The sequence below is a fragment of the Vanessa cardui genome, chromosome 21 (genome assembly GCF_905220365.1).
Source record: "Vanessa cardui chromosome 21, ilVanCard2.1, whole genome shotgun sequence".
NCBI classification, from domain to species: Eukaryota; Metazoa; Arthropoda; class Insecta; order Lepidoptera; family Nymphalidae; genus Vanessa; species Vanessa cardui.
In genome coordinates this window covers 7,164,096-7,177,457 of record NC_061143.1, presented here as the reverse complement: position 1 = coordinate 7,177,457, position 13,362 = coordinate 7,164,096, and the positions used below count along the sequence as shown (strand labels likewise).

Here is a 13,362-nt window from a genome sequence, read left to right as displayed (position 1 = left end):
ATCAAGTTTTCAACAGTCAACTTGTCAGTTGTCAATTGTTATTAAGATTTACTTATAAATATAGTGCGAGAAGAAGGTATTTTTAACAAACTTCATCATTCTTGGTTTTAAATTATAATTGTATTGATATTTCAAGACTGTTATTGTGTTCTTAAGTCTTTCATATCACTACAGTAAATTATCAAATATACATTATAATAGTAAAGACTAACAAAGGCATAATATTGTTCCGAAATTTGACGGTATTTTGCGCGGGAAGTTGATTTGTAATGAAAAACTTCGTTAGCTATTTTTACTCATAAGCTAAACTCGTTGATTATTTTATTTAGTTTAAGGGTAAACCTTAAACTTTACAACAATGGCAGACGCTTTAGAACATTTGGTCGTTGATGGTAATGAAGTATTAGAAATGAAGTTAGGTAAGTTAACCTTGCATCTTTTATTTAGAATTTAATGATGTTTGTCTCAAAAAGTTCTCTTTTACAGTCAGATCAGTAGAAGATATAGAAAACGACGATACAAGTTTTGGTCCTGAAATGTGTCATCAAGTTTTTGGAGAGAATGAAAACATTTTTGGATACACTGACTTAAAAATAAAACTGTACTATAGTGCTGGAAATCTAAAGACTTACCTGGGAATATTATACTCAGACATGGTAAGTTTCTCATTAATCCTGGGATGACTACCATTGTTAAGGATCAGGCATGGAGAATATTTGGCTAGATGTTAATTGGATTCAGTGCATGTTGGGTAACATTCTCACACGAAAGGCAGCCAGAATGTTATTTGATATTTATTTATGCAATTCGCCTTGAAAAAGATACAGCAATTTATATAGTTATAGCAAGGCAAGCAATGGCAGTTTTATTTTATTGCTTTAATTAAAAAATAAAGAAATCTTACTGTAAATGTGTAATAGAGACAAAAGTAACTTTTTAAATTGTGCATAGATTTACAAAATTGTAATTTCTATATAGGAATTTGTATCAAGTTTGCATAGGCTTTATAATATGTTAAGTAAGTGGGTTGCTGAGCTTCATCTCAGATGTAATATAACTAGTCACAAATTTTCTTTTGTGGAAATTTTTAGAAGAGATCATGATGAAAATTTATTTAAATGTAAAAAATTAATGGGTATTCATTTTCAACTTCACCATTCATCTAAAAACAAATCATTTGAGAATTTTCTAAGATACATGAAATGAACATACATAATATATATAAGAATATGATATTTATTTAATGTTGTCTTAAATTTTCGCGATTATTAAACATACTTTTAAAAATAATTAATATACACGATTCATCCGTTATAATTAGTTTTATTTAAATGACATTTATTGTTATAAGATTTATAGATATAAATTAACAAATAGTTTTTGGAATACAATTCACTAAGTTATTGTGTTAATACTTTTAATGTACAGATAGAACCAAAGAAGTCAGGAGGTCTTAAAGCAGATGATATTGAAGGAGCCTTAAAGAATGTTTTAGCACCTGGATATGTAACCAATTTGGATGTGTTCATCTCTTCACTGGAGAAGGATAAACTGTTTACTCCTCAAGGAGAACTAATCAACTCATTCACAATCACACCATGTAATGTATATAAAAACTTGCACAATTAATAATTTATTTTCATACAGAATATACAAAATTTTGCTGGTAATAATCACTATAAAACATACAATAGACGAAATATGTATGCATTAACTTGGTTGTATGGTTTTTTTACAATTGTCCAAACTAATTAAAATTGTATAATCATAATATATGTCTTCTAGATGATGGTGGAGAGTCAAGAACATTTGAGGTTTATTATTGTGAGACATCTACACCAGGGTTTTTAAGTTATCACGAAAGACTGCAGACATTTTTGTTATGGTATGTTGATGCTGCCTCGTTCATTGATGTTGATGATGACCTATGGACTTTCTTTACAGTGTGAGTATTTTGGCATTATATAATATATAGATATATTCTTGTTTCAATAATGTTTATTTCTCATAAAAAAAAACTGATATATAGATATCATGTTATGTATATGTCACCATAAGATTACAAAATTAGTTAGATTACAATCTGTCTCATTACAATATAGCGAGAAATAATGCATTTAATTGGAATCATATTTCACATTTCACAATATTTTTAACAGTTTACAATCTGATGAGACAAATTGTAATCTAGCGAATTTTTTTATCTTACAGTGACATATATATATATATATATCTAAAATACTGTAAAATTTTACTAAAATCAGTCAGATGGAAAGGAAATGTCTTATAAATGTATGTTTGGTCTCGGCAGATTCGAGAAATACCGTACCAGCGAAGGTAGTACGCGATACGCGACAGCGGCGTACGCGACGGTGTACCGCTACTACGCGTACCCACAGCACACGCGCCCACGCGTCTCGCAGGTGCTCACCTTGCCGCCGTTTAGGAAAATGGGCATTTGTGCTCACTTGTTACAGGTACTTTGATTTACTCTTACTAACTAAAACTTAACTTCATAACTTCAACAAGAGCACTGTCTATAAATTACAATAGATTTGACACTTAATACCATTAGTAAGTTATAGAATTAAATTTAATTTTTTTGCAGGCCATCTATTCACACTTTATAATTCAACCAGAGGTCGTAGACATAACTGTAGAGGATCCATCTAAAGACTTCCAGAGAATAAGAGACTATGTGGACTCAAAGTATTGTGAATCTCTTCCAGCATTCCATCCTTCAAAGTTAGCCCAGGGGTCTGTATCATAACATTTTCAAACATATAATATTATGGAGTAATTTGTATTATAAAATATATACTTAATTTCTTTTAGTTTTTCTGAGGAAATGGCGAAACAAGCATGCAGCAAATTTAAAATTAATAAAAAGCAAGCAAGACGCATTTACGAAATACTCCGATTGAAAAACACTAACTTGTCTGATAAAACTGCTTACTTAAATTATAGATTAGATGTTAAAAATAGACTCAATGCCCCGTTTCAAGTAAGTTTGTTTAATAAGTCACATTTTTTTCTTATAACCTACATATATTAAATCTATACATATCGTTTCATAGAAAAAAAAATTGGAAATGAAAAAACTAGAGAAAGTTTTAAAACCGGAGGAGTTCGCTGCAACGCTGAATTCGAGTGGCCTGGCTGAAACTCAGGCGCGACTCTCCGCACACTACTCGGCGCTGGAGGCTGACTACCGTCGCGTCGTGCACCGACTGGAGCAAGACTAGTACACCGACGGAAAAGTCAACCGCGCTAAACGTTAACAACTTGTCAATTTTGCTAATTTTCGTCGAAAGTTATGAAACCAAATTTTCAGTTAAAATAATTCTGACAATTGTATTTTGGAAATCATCATAGTTTAGCTTCTTTGCTTAAATGTTATTTTATGTTAAATGTGACTGAAGATAAAGATCTACTTTGTCCACTACATAGCATTCATGGTAACACTATTTGCTTGTGTAAATTCTGATGATTAATTATTCCCTAAATACTCTACATTTTCATTTTTATTTTTGTTAATATACCCCAATTAAAATAGAACATGGAGAAATAATTTTGGTATTATTTTGTAAAAAAAATATTCAGTCTGGCAAAATAAAATGTAGGCACTGATATAAATTGTTGATTGTTCTTTGGTTTAAAACCAAAATTTGTGTTGTTTCTAATTGGTTAATTGTTGTATAAGTTATTAGTGTCTTGTAATTTGATGTCATACAAATGTTTAAATTTTACCCAATTAATACAATAATATATTTCAATGTAAAATTATACTTTCGAATAAATTGTTTGTCTACATTGTTATAATTTTTTCATCAATTTTATATCAAAGTAAATTATTTTTGATCTTAATTAATGATAAAAATCAGTATTAGTTAAAAGCTAAGGTCAATGAATTTCAATGAAGATAAAGAAAAGGCAATTTAGATCACATTTTTTATTTTGATTTTTTATAAAAATAAGCAGGCTTTAAATGAGATCCTTAGATAACTAAAAACATGATGATTTATTTGTAGAAAAATCTAAAATCTTACGACGAGTTAAAGTAACAAATGTTATTATACAAACACTCACGAGATACATTAAGTATTGCTTTTTGAGGTAAAACTCCTCTCAATTTTTAAACGACGTCATTAAATTTTTAAACGATAATTCTTAAGGTAAGGCTTACATTGTGGCACTTAATTTTTTTTTTAATAATAGTCGAATTACTAACACATGTATTTTGAGGAAGGATAAAAATGGAAAATTATATTTTTTTTATCGGAAGTTCAGTTTATTGGTAAAATTACATGTATAATCCTGTTAGAATATTCCAAGGTTAGAATAATTAACAATATAATAGGACTGAAGTCGATTGTACTGACGTTTAATCGTTCTAAACCGATTTGTAATTAAAGCTCTGTATATTTTCTCCATAATCTCTGAAGGTTTAACAATTTTCATTAACTTCGTTGCTTGTTTCAACATTGTGTAAAAAACTCTCAGTGAGATCGCGAAACTCCGTCTGTGACGTAATACATTTCACCAAACCACTCGCTATGTTCATCTAAGTACCTAGAAATGTTAAAGAAAAATTTATTATGTGTAAAACTCCAACATGTCATTAAAATAAATTTTGGGTCAGGCACTTTTATAAATAAATTTTATGTTATTGGATAAAATAGATTAATGAAAAATCACATTATTACGGTTTTATATTTCATTTTATAAGCTGTTTATTACAGCAATATCACTCCAAAAGTGACTACTCTCAGGTGGAAAAATGGAGAAATAAAAAAAATACTAACAACTTATATGCTATTGCCCTTACACTGTTATCAAAAGTATGCAATACTTCATGTATTTCATAATTATACACAATCTTTTAAAATGCAGTATTAGATGATTTTTTTCTCTCATGTATTTATCACCTATACAAAAAATAGGAACAGCTATTTGTGTTTTCATATATCATATATGAGAGCTATATAAAACTGGGTGAGTATTTAGGTGGTGTCAGAAGTAAAAGTAATGTAACACTCAAAACATATCTTTCCGATTTACTTCAAAAAATGTAATTAGTTAATTTTGTCACTTTAGATTTTACTAATGAAAAACAAACTCAATTACATTCTTAGGAGTGTAATCATTTACAATATAAATAATTTGAATTTTAAACAATCAAATCAAACGGAAAAACAAAAAAACATTAAATCATATACTCACTGTACAAACATATCTATATGCTTTAAAATAAGTTTCAACTTGAAATCAGGCATTTGTGTCGCATTGAGAAAATCTGGGAGTTTTACTGCAACAAGAATAAGATACATTTTAAGACATTCTAAGAAAAATCAAAACATTTAATTGGCAATCACAAAATCCACTAAAATCTTACCAAAAAGCCTCGCTAGATGAATAGCTCCATAAACCCTGCAGGGTAGGTGTTCTGTATCTTCTCTAGGTACAATTTGCCACTTTGCTACCTAGAATTATTGGTAATTTATAGACGTATTTTAAGAAAATGTCTTAGAATATGCATACTTAACTAACATTTTAAGAACTATACATTTGAATGAGACACTATTTTCAAGTTTTCTTTAGTCATTGACATTAAGTCTATATTTCAAAACAATTAATGGTAATGTCGTCTTACACACAATATAACTGGTAGCAGAGCTGTATTTAAAGCTCTAGAAGACTAGGTATCCACTCCAAAAAATATTTTGAGGCTTTATTTACTATATTATAAATTAATATAAAGTTTTTCATCTGTCAGTAAGGTTTAAAAGTATTAGTGTTGTTTTGTTAAAAGAGTAATTAATAATATTTTTACACTGTGACTTCAGATATCTAGACAAATTTTGCATTCAAATTGTATAGTAGTCGAAATCTCAATTATGAAGAGAAGGGTTCTTCTCTCGTGTCACTGCTGGAAAAAGGGTTCAAGGCGTGGCGCTGCTCATCAGAGAATGTAGGTAGGTAGGTTACCTTGTCTAGCAGCTGCGACAGCGGGTTGCGGGCGGGGGGCGCGGGCGGCGCGGGGTGCGGGCGCGCCCAGCGCTCTCCCAGCGACGAGCCGCTACTGCCAGCGCTGCGGACAACACACGTGTAACACACACACACACACACACACAGTCTCTAGGGCTAAGGGATATCCTTTCAAAGCTCTACCTCGACGAGAGTGTTTCGAAGGTCCGCTGCTCTCCTGTTGAGGTTGAAGGCGCCGGCTCTTCGTTTTCCGACTGCGATACAGCAGATTTGTGAGACCGTAACCTGTTAGACACATTATACAAACTATCATTACTATTATAATAATAGTACTTTTTACTTGTTTTACACGCTATTTGTTATTTATAATGTTTAGACATTTTATATTTAGTGTTGTTAAAAATTACCCCCCAAGCCGCACATGAGAGGCATGGGAGAATAATATTGATCTTTCTCCATGAAAGGAAAGAATGTATGTTAGTTATATAACAGCTGCTTTTTTATAGAGTTATCTGTATCGTGACTCTAGTAAACAACAAGTAATGTTGTCTTAAATTTTCGCGATTATTACACATTTAAATAAAACTAGTTATAACGGACGGGTAGACCAGTCTACCCGTCTACCCGTGTCTACGAACGCTGTAAAGTGCTCGAAACGTCGGGATGTCCAAAATATTTAATATACGCGATTAAAATCCGTTATAACTAGTTTTATTTAAAAACAACAAGTCAACACGCGTCACCTGCGGGCGAGACTGTGCCGCGGCGCCGCTCGCGGGGAGCGCCTCGCTCGTGTCTCTCCGTCCGCCTTCTCCTCCTCTTCTGCATCCACATCCGCTTCTGCCTCTGCCTCTGCTTCTGCTTCTGCCTCCGCTTCGGCAACCGTTTCAGCTTCAGCCTCTGCTTCCACCTCCCTATCCGCTTCCCCATCTGCTTCTGTCTCTCTCTCTCTTTCTTTTTCTGTCTCGTTATTCTCATGGGCTGGTTCTAAATAAATCACAATTGGAACCAATTTTATAGAAATTATATACTTGTAACAAGGGAGTATATAGATCGATGCGATAGCTCGAAAGGTACCTAAATTATTTAAATACGACTGTAAAAACGAATATTTTTAAATTTATTTGAGTATTTTGTATTGATTGGTACTTGGTGTTAACTAAATTCTACTGACCATCTCCATTCTCTCCATGTACGGGGTCGGGGGGGAGATGAGAATATTCTGGTATCTTGGGACTTTTCATGTCTTCTTCTGCTGTGGCTTCGTCTTGTGACGCATCTTGCATTTCCTCTTCTTCTAGATCTTCATCCTCTGGTTCTGTTTTTATGTCAGGTCTGGTGATGATTAACAGTCAAGGCATAAAGTGATTTTGTAGTTAGTTCACACATTGAAGACATAAAAACGGCTTTCACAAAAAATCAAGGACAGTTCGATTTAGTAGATTTTGTTACTTTGGATTCTAAATAGTATTCTGAGTTTGCGACGATACAAAATTACAAATAGTACTTAAAAAAATAAATCAAAAAATTATGCGGGGTATCCAAAAGTGCAAAACCGACTTACTCGTCAATATATTGTCCACAAATTTCATAATATTGGTCGAGTTCTTGTTTGTACAGTAAATGACCGCGCAAAATGAAATCAAAGTAAACTCGTAATCCATCTGCCACTTCTCGAAGTAAATTTAATCTGAAAAAAAAACAAACAAATACATTCAAATATTTTTTATGGTAATTGATACCTTTTATTCTAACTTTTAGAACTTTATGAAAAGCAAATGTTCGATCAAAGATATGATCACGCATCATAATGACAACAGTTTTTTGAATACTAATTTATTATATAATAATAATAATTATAACAGATAATTAAAGATAAAAAATAGGCGTTTTTTTTATTTTAGCGCGAAGCACGCAGTAACCACTTTATATTTTGACATGAACTTTGTACCAATATTTTAAGCGTATTTCAGAGGTATCAGACCAATATCACAAGGTATGCTAGTGAAACAAAAACCGGCTCAATTTAATTTCATTAAACGCGCTTGAGAAACCTAGTAAACTGCACAAATATATGCTGGTTACAATTAACTAAAACAGAATTCGAGAAAAAATAGGCTAGTAGGTATATTACATTTTGATATTTTCACACGAAATTAGAAGATAAAACTTAATAAATTATTTAGACTCTTGTATGTTCAAATTAAAACATGTTTTTACAAAGAGTGATTTTTATACTTTAATCATAGGAACTATTGTTAACACTTCTGTAGAACTGTAGAACTATGCTGGATGCCACTAGGACTGGAGCTGTTGACATGCTGATATATTATTTAATCTTATAACATGAATCACATGAGCGTTATTAGGTAGGATACATATTTGAAAATTTCTTTTGACACTAAGTCTCCAGAAGTCCATTTTAGAATAATATTTTTGTTTCTTTTGTCACTATTAAAAAAGGTTAAATTTTATGTATCACTGTGTTAAATATTCAGTTAAAGGTGCTCTATATTCAGAGCAGGCATACTAAGTGAACGGGTAAATGTGTCATTGTATCAAGAATATTGCGAATCAAGGCGCGGGTCGAATTTTAAATTTGTTCCGATTTAATACGAGTATTACGTCTAAAACGACGAATCTCTATTTTAGTGAATATATGTATTGCATAATATAATGCATAAAGTAATTGAATTTTCTCACAGAAAGAAGTTTATTTATTCTTTATTAATAGTTATTAATGTCGTATATGAAGTAGATATCGAATTCGAAATTTTGATTTGAGTTATGAAAATAATCAAACATTCTAGTTAAATAATAAGATATAAAACAATGATGAAAGACGGCAACATAATTTATTATCTCCGACCTACAGAGGTAGTTCGTTTCAAATTATCTAGTTACAACAACAGCAGCCTGTAAATTTCCCACTTCTGGGCTAAGGCCTCCCCTCCCTTTTGAGGAGAAAGTTCGGCACATATTCCACAACGCTGTTCCAATGCGGGTTGGTGCAATACACATGTGGCAGAATTTATATGAAATAAGACACGTCGTTAGAGTCGAGATGGCCCAGTGGTTAGAACGCGTGCATCTTAACCGATGATTGCGGGTTCAAATCCAGGCAAGCACCGCTGATTCATGTGCTTAATTTGTCTTTATAATTCATCTCGTGCTCAGCGGTGAAGGAAAACATCGTGAGGAAACCTGCATGTGACAAATTTCATAGAAATTCTGCCACATGTGTATTCCACCAACTCGCATTGGAACAGCGTGGTGGAATATGTTCCAAACCTCCTCAAAGGGAGAGGAGGCCTTTAGCCCAGCAGTGGGAATTTACAGGCTGTTGTTGTTATTTGTTGTAGACACATGCAGGTTTCACGATGTTTTCTTTCACCACCGAGCACGAGATGAATTTGAGTTTGATGCTCGAAGGGAACCGAACGATATATTATTCGAATAGGATTTTAAATTAACATGGTTATTTTTGTAATTAAATTTATTAATTTTGGGATATTTACCATGTTTTTTATTTTTGTTCGGTGGAGCTCGATATTTCGACATTGTCTACGAATGCCTTGTTCACGAGGCATTACGAGGCAAACGAACGTATGACGAAACGAACATATATATATAACGAAATGGTAAATATACCGAAATTAATAACTTTAATTATATTATTCGAAGCTGTAACACGCACCGGCACGAGACGTCCAGCATGTCGGGCTTGTGCGGCGGGTCGTGGCGCGCGCGCGGCGGGTTCCAGGCGCCGGCGCGCGCGAACCACTTCACGAACGACTCGAGTATCTGCGCCGCGCACGGCACGGCCGGCAGCCGCGACACGCGACCGCGCTTCACCACCAGGTGGTAGTCGAACGTCAGACGGTCTCTGGGATAGGTTATTCGACTGGTTTTTTTTTTATGGTATAGGTTGGCGGACGATCATATGGGCCACCTGATGGTAAGTGGTCACCATTGCCCATAGACATTAACGCTGTAAGAATTATATAACTATTCCTTACATCGTCAATGTGCCGCCAACCTTGGGAACTAAGATGTTATGTCCCTTGTGCCTGTAGTTACACTGGCTCACTCACCCTTCAGACCGGAACACAACAATACTGAGTGCTGTTGTTTGGCGGTAGAATAACTGGTTTTTAAAATCCATTTTATATTATTTAGTTGAAGTTAAGGAACCCAGTAAAAGTTGTGTTTTTTATTCCTAGTACATTTTCGCCGAAAAATATCATATTCAATATTCCATATTTAAATAGCGCGCAAAAACGCTACTTGCACAATATGGCGCTGCAATGGGGTCGGTGACGTCACTTTCCTTTATTTTAATCTGTGGTACATATAGTAGAAAAGCAAAGTTTACAAGAAATTGACTTCATCATAAGCCCGGCCAATCAGGAGCGTTTTGTGTCACGTGACAAACGTTTGAAAAAATGCATTTTTATTTATGGATTTTTAAATAAATTAAGTATTATTTTCAACTTTCGTTAGTAAATAACCACTTTTAAACTCATAATATACACTGATTACAATTATTCACAATTTATTTTTCACATTGTCGAGGAATCCAGATGTACGGGAGAGTTTTGGGTATTAATTAGCAAAAGAAAAAAAACGGAAACATGAGTAAATATAAAGCTACGAAAATTTTGTTAAATCAATTGTAAAAATTGTCCCGGTATCTTGTTATAAAATATGTGTAATCGTTGTCATTTTAGTTCAATAAATAAACAAAAATTTTAATCGTAATCTGTGATATATTTGAGGATTTTATAAAGTTCAATATATCCCCTACAATATAATTAAAATGAATATATATCGAAAAAAATATTATTATTTTTTATATGTTTAAAAGACATTTGTACAACCAACCTCTAGATGTCACTGTAAATAGCAGCGCCATCTAGAAATTCGCAATTCAAGTTACATAAACTTAACGTAAGATGGCGCTTTTTTGTGAAAATTTAGGAAACATTTATTTTTTCAATAATTCGATTAAAAAATGCATAATAGTAATTAAAACTAAAGGTTCAATTTATGCCACAATTTTAAAATATTTATTTTACCTTTTTTTCTTTTAATAATTGTATTTAACCAATGATGTCTGAATCACGCTATCAAAGTTTTCTAAGTGCTTAAGTATATAATCAAAATTCCCAGTGGGCAAGTTGTGTCTATTGAAAGGAGAGACGGTTAGCACTCCCCTTGACAAGGATGGAACACAATAAAATGGTGAAGGCACTACTTTACCACATTTTTTTTAATAATCTCTATGTTATTTTTTTATATTAAGCTTTTATCTTTTTTATCTTTTTATTTAAAGTAATTTTAAATTGATTATGTGTCAGGCAACAAAAAATAATCAAATTACCTGAGTGCAGATGGCAGTACTATACTTGCTCTACCAGCATGTGAGTTAGGGGGAGAATTAGGCTGTGCACTTGACCCGGAACCAGACGAAGAGTCTGTATCTCCTGTTTCACCTTCTGTAATAACAGGAAAACACAATTATAACTTAGGATCATCAACTACTTACTTACCAATCATTTTATTATTGCATTATATGAAAAACTAAATCAGTTAATTATTAGTATGTATTGCTAGATAGATAAAACTTCAAATTCAGTTGAGATTTGTGAATAATTTTATTATTCCATCAGCTATGCTATAACTTACTGAAATGTTAGACCATTTAAGCAAGTTTTTTATTTATTTACACCTTCTGTAATAACAGGAAAACACAATTATAACTTAGGATCATCAACTACTTACTTACCAATCATTTTATTATTGCATTATATGAAAAACTAAATCAGTTAATTATTAGTATGTATTGCTAGATAGATAAAACTTCAAATTCAGTTGAGATTTGTGAATAATTTTATTATTCCATCAGCTATGCTATAACTTACTGAAATGTTAGACCATTTAAGCAAGTTTTTTATTTATTTACCATATTTTAAATTAAAATTAATTATTACCATCTGGCTGAGTACTCGTGGAAGAGCCGTCATCGCTAAAGCCATGTCTTGCTCTTTTAGTAGGACCAGAAGTTGAATTTGTACTATTACCCTTCTTGCGTTCCCGCCTATACAAGTATGCTCCTCTGAAACATTAATGTTATCAATTTACAGTTTTGTGTGTAAAAATTAGATAAGATGTATGGTTTTCTAAATTTTCTATTTTATTTAATAAAAATATAAATTACAGTTGTAGTTGTGATTTCTCTGCAAGATCTCGCTGGAGTTGTCGATTTTCTTCAGTATCTTTTAAGACAAAATCTTCACTAACACAGCGATCCCAAGACGAATTCCAACCCTGGAAATGTATTAGATACTCCACAGTACGTCGTCCCCGCTTGTCTTTGCTTTCAATTACTTCTAAAACCTAGAAATGAATTGGGGCGAGGAAAAAAATAAATATAAATACATATTAAATAAAAATGGAAATAATTTTATTATAAATTTTTTATATTACTTAGAAGAAATATTTTTTTAACATGACGAGTTAAAATTATAATCTCGTAAAAATAAACAAACCTTGGAATCATATAAAACTTTAGCCTTTGTAGGATCAGGTTCATAACATAATACACGTTCTCCTTCGCTAAATTTATACCGGACCCCTCTTGTTGAGACCATTACTGGGTTTTATTTATTTGAAATAGCACTATGATGATCCAAATTTGCACAACATTTATCACAGAACCGGCAACATGACTTTGAATCAAAAAACACGGGTATAAAACGAACAATTCATAACAAGACACACCCCGTTTGTTAAATGATTGTTATTAAAGTAATAGTATGGGACTGTTCCGAACTTAATATACTATAGGATTATTAATATCATAGTTTGTTTCGGTGTTTACTTAATGGATAAAATTATCAATGAATTGGCTTCTTGTATACAAATTTCGCGTAAACAAATCGCTTGAACCTTGAAGAGTACAGATAATAATAATGTAACGTTCAAAAAGTTGTACTTTTTTAAGTAAATAAAAAAAAAGGAAAATAATTAAAAATAATAATGATTAATATTAAGTATTTTATACAAAAATAGTAAACATTTAGTATGTAATCATTAAAATACTTTTTCTACAGCAAAAGATATTTGCGAGGGTTAATGTAATATAGATAATTTGGCGCCAACTTTGTGTGCTCTTGATTTTTTTGTACTTTGCCACAGCAAAAAAAATGTTTTAAGGGTAATGAATTGTGAAAATCGAGCTCCAAAAACAAAAAGCAACAGGTTATATTTTGAAATAAGCTAAATTAAAATTTTACTTAATTTATACAAATTTGTTTAAAAGGCAACCGACGACTTTTTTTTGTTATAGGGGCCAACGAGCAGGAGGCTTAT

The 13,362-nt window shown here is 32.2% G+C and overlaps 2 protein-coding genes and 1 non-coding gene across 3 annotated transcripts; 2 read left to right on the top strand and 1 right to left on the bottom strand.

The window, feature by feature from the left end:
- The first annotated feature begins 28 nt into the window (after positions 1–28).
- Positions 29–3,817, top strand: LOC124538923 (histone acetyltransferase type B catalytic subunit). Its single transcript, XM_047116185.1, has 8 exons — positions 29–419; positions 487–656; positions 1,429–1,600; positions 1,786–1,945; positions 2,312–2,477; positions 2,609–2,757; positions 2,836–3,004; positions 3,078–3,817. The coding sequence occupies exons 1-8, from the start codon at positions 359–361 to the stop codon at positions 3,243–3,245; spliced, it is 1,215 nt and encodes a 404-aa protein (XP_046972141.1). The 5' UTR covers positions 29–358; the 3' UTR covers positions 3,246–3,817.
- Positions 3,818–3,957: 140 nt separating this feature from the next.
- On the bottom strand, positions 3,958–12,945 carry LOC124538981 (protein male-specific lethal-3). The gene is made up of 13 exons (XM_047116275.1): positions 12,540–12,945; positions 12,209–12,387; positions 11,982–12,106; positions 11,372–11,486; positions 9,686–9,874; positions 7,553–7,678; positions 7,163–7,323; positions 6,732–6,975; positions 6,172–6,273; positions 5,989–6,091; positions 5,396–5,483; positions 5,224–5,308; positions 3,958–4,572 (listed from the first exon to the last, which is right to left on the bottom strand). Exons 1-13 carry the CDS (start codon positions 12,639–12,641, stop codon positions 4,500–4,502), a joined length of 1,692 nt encoding a protein of 563 aa, XP_046972231.1. The 5' UTR covers positions 12,642–12,945; the 3' UTR covers positions 3,958–4,499.
- On the top strand, positions 11,171–11,261 carry LOC124539127. Its single transcript, XR_006967011.1, has one exon. It is a non-coding gene; the product is annotated as a U6atac minor spliceosomal RNA (small nuclear RNA).
- Positions 12,946–13,362: the final 417 nt, after the last annotated feature.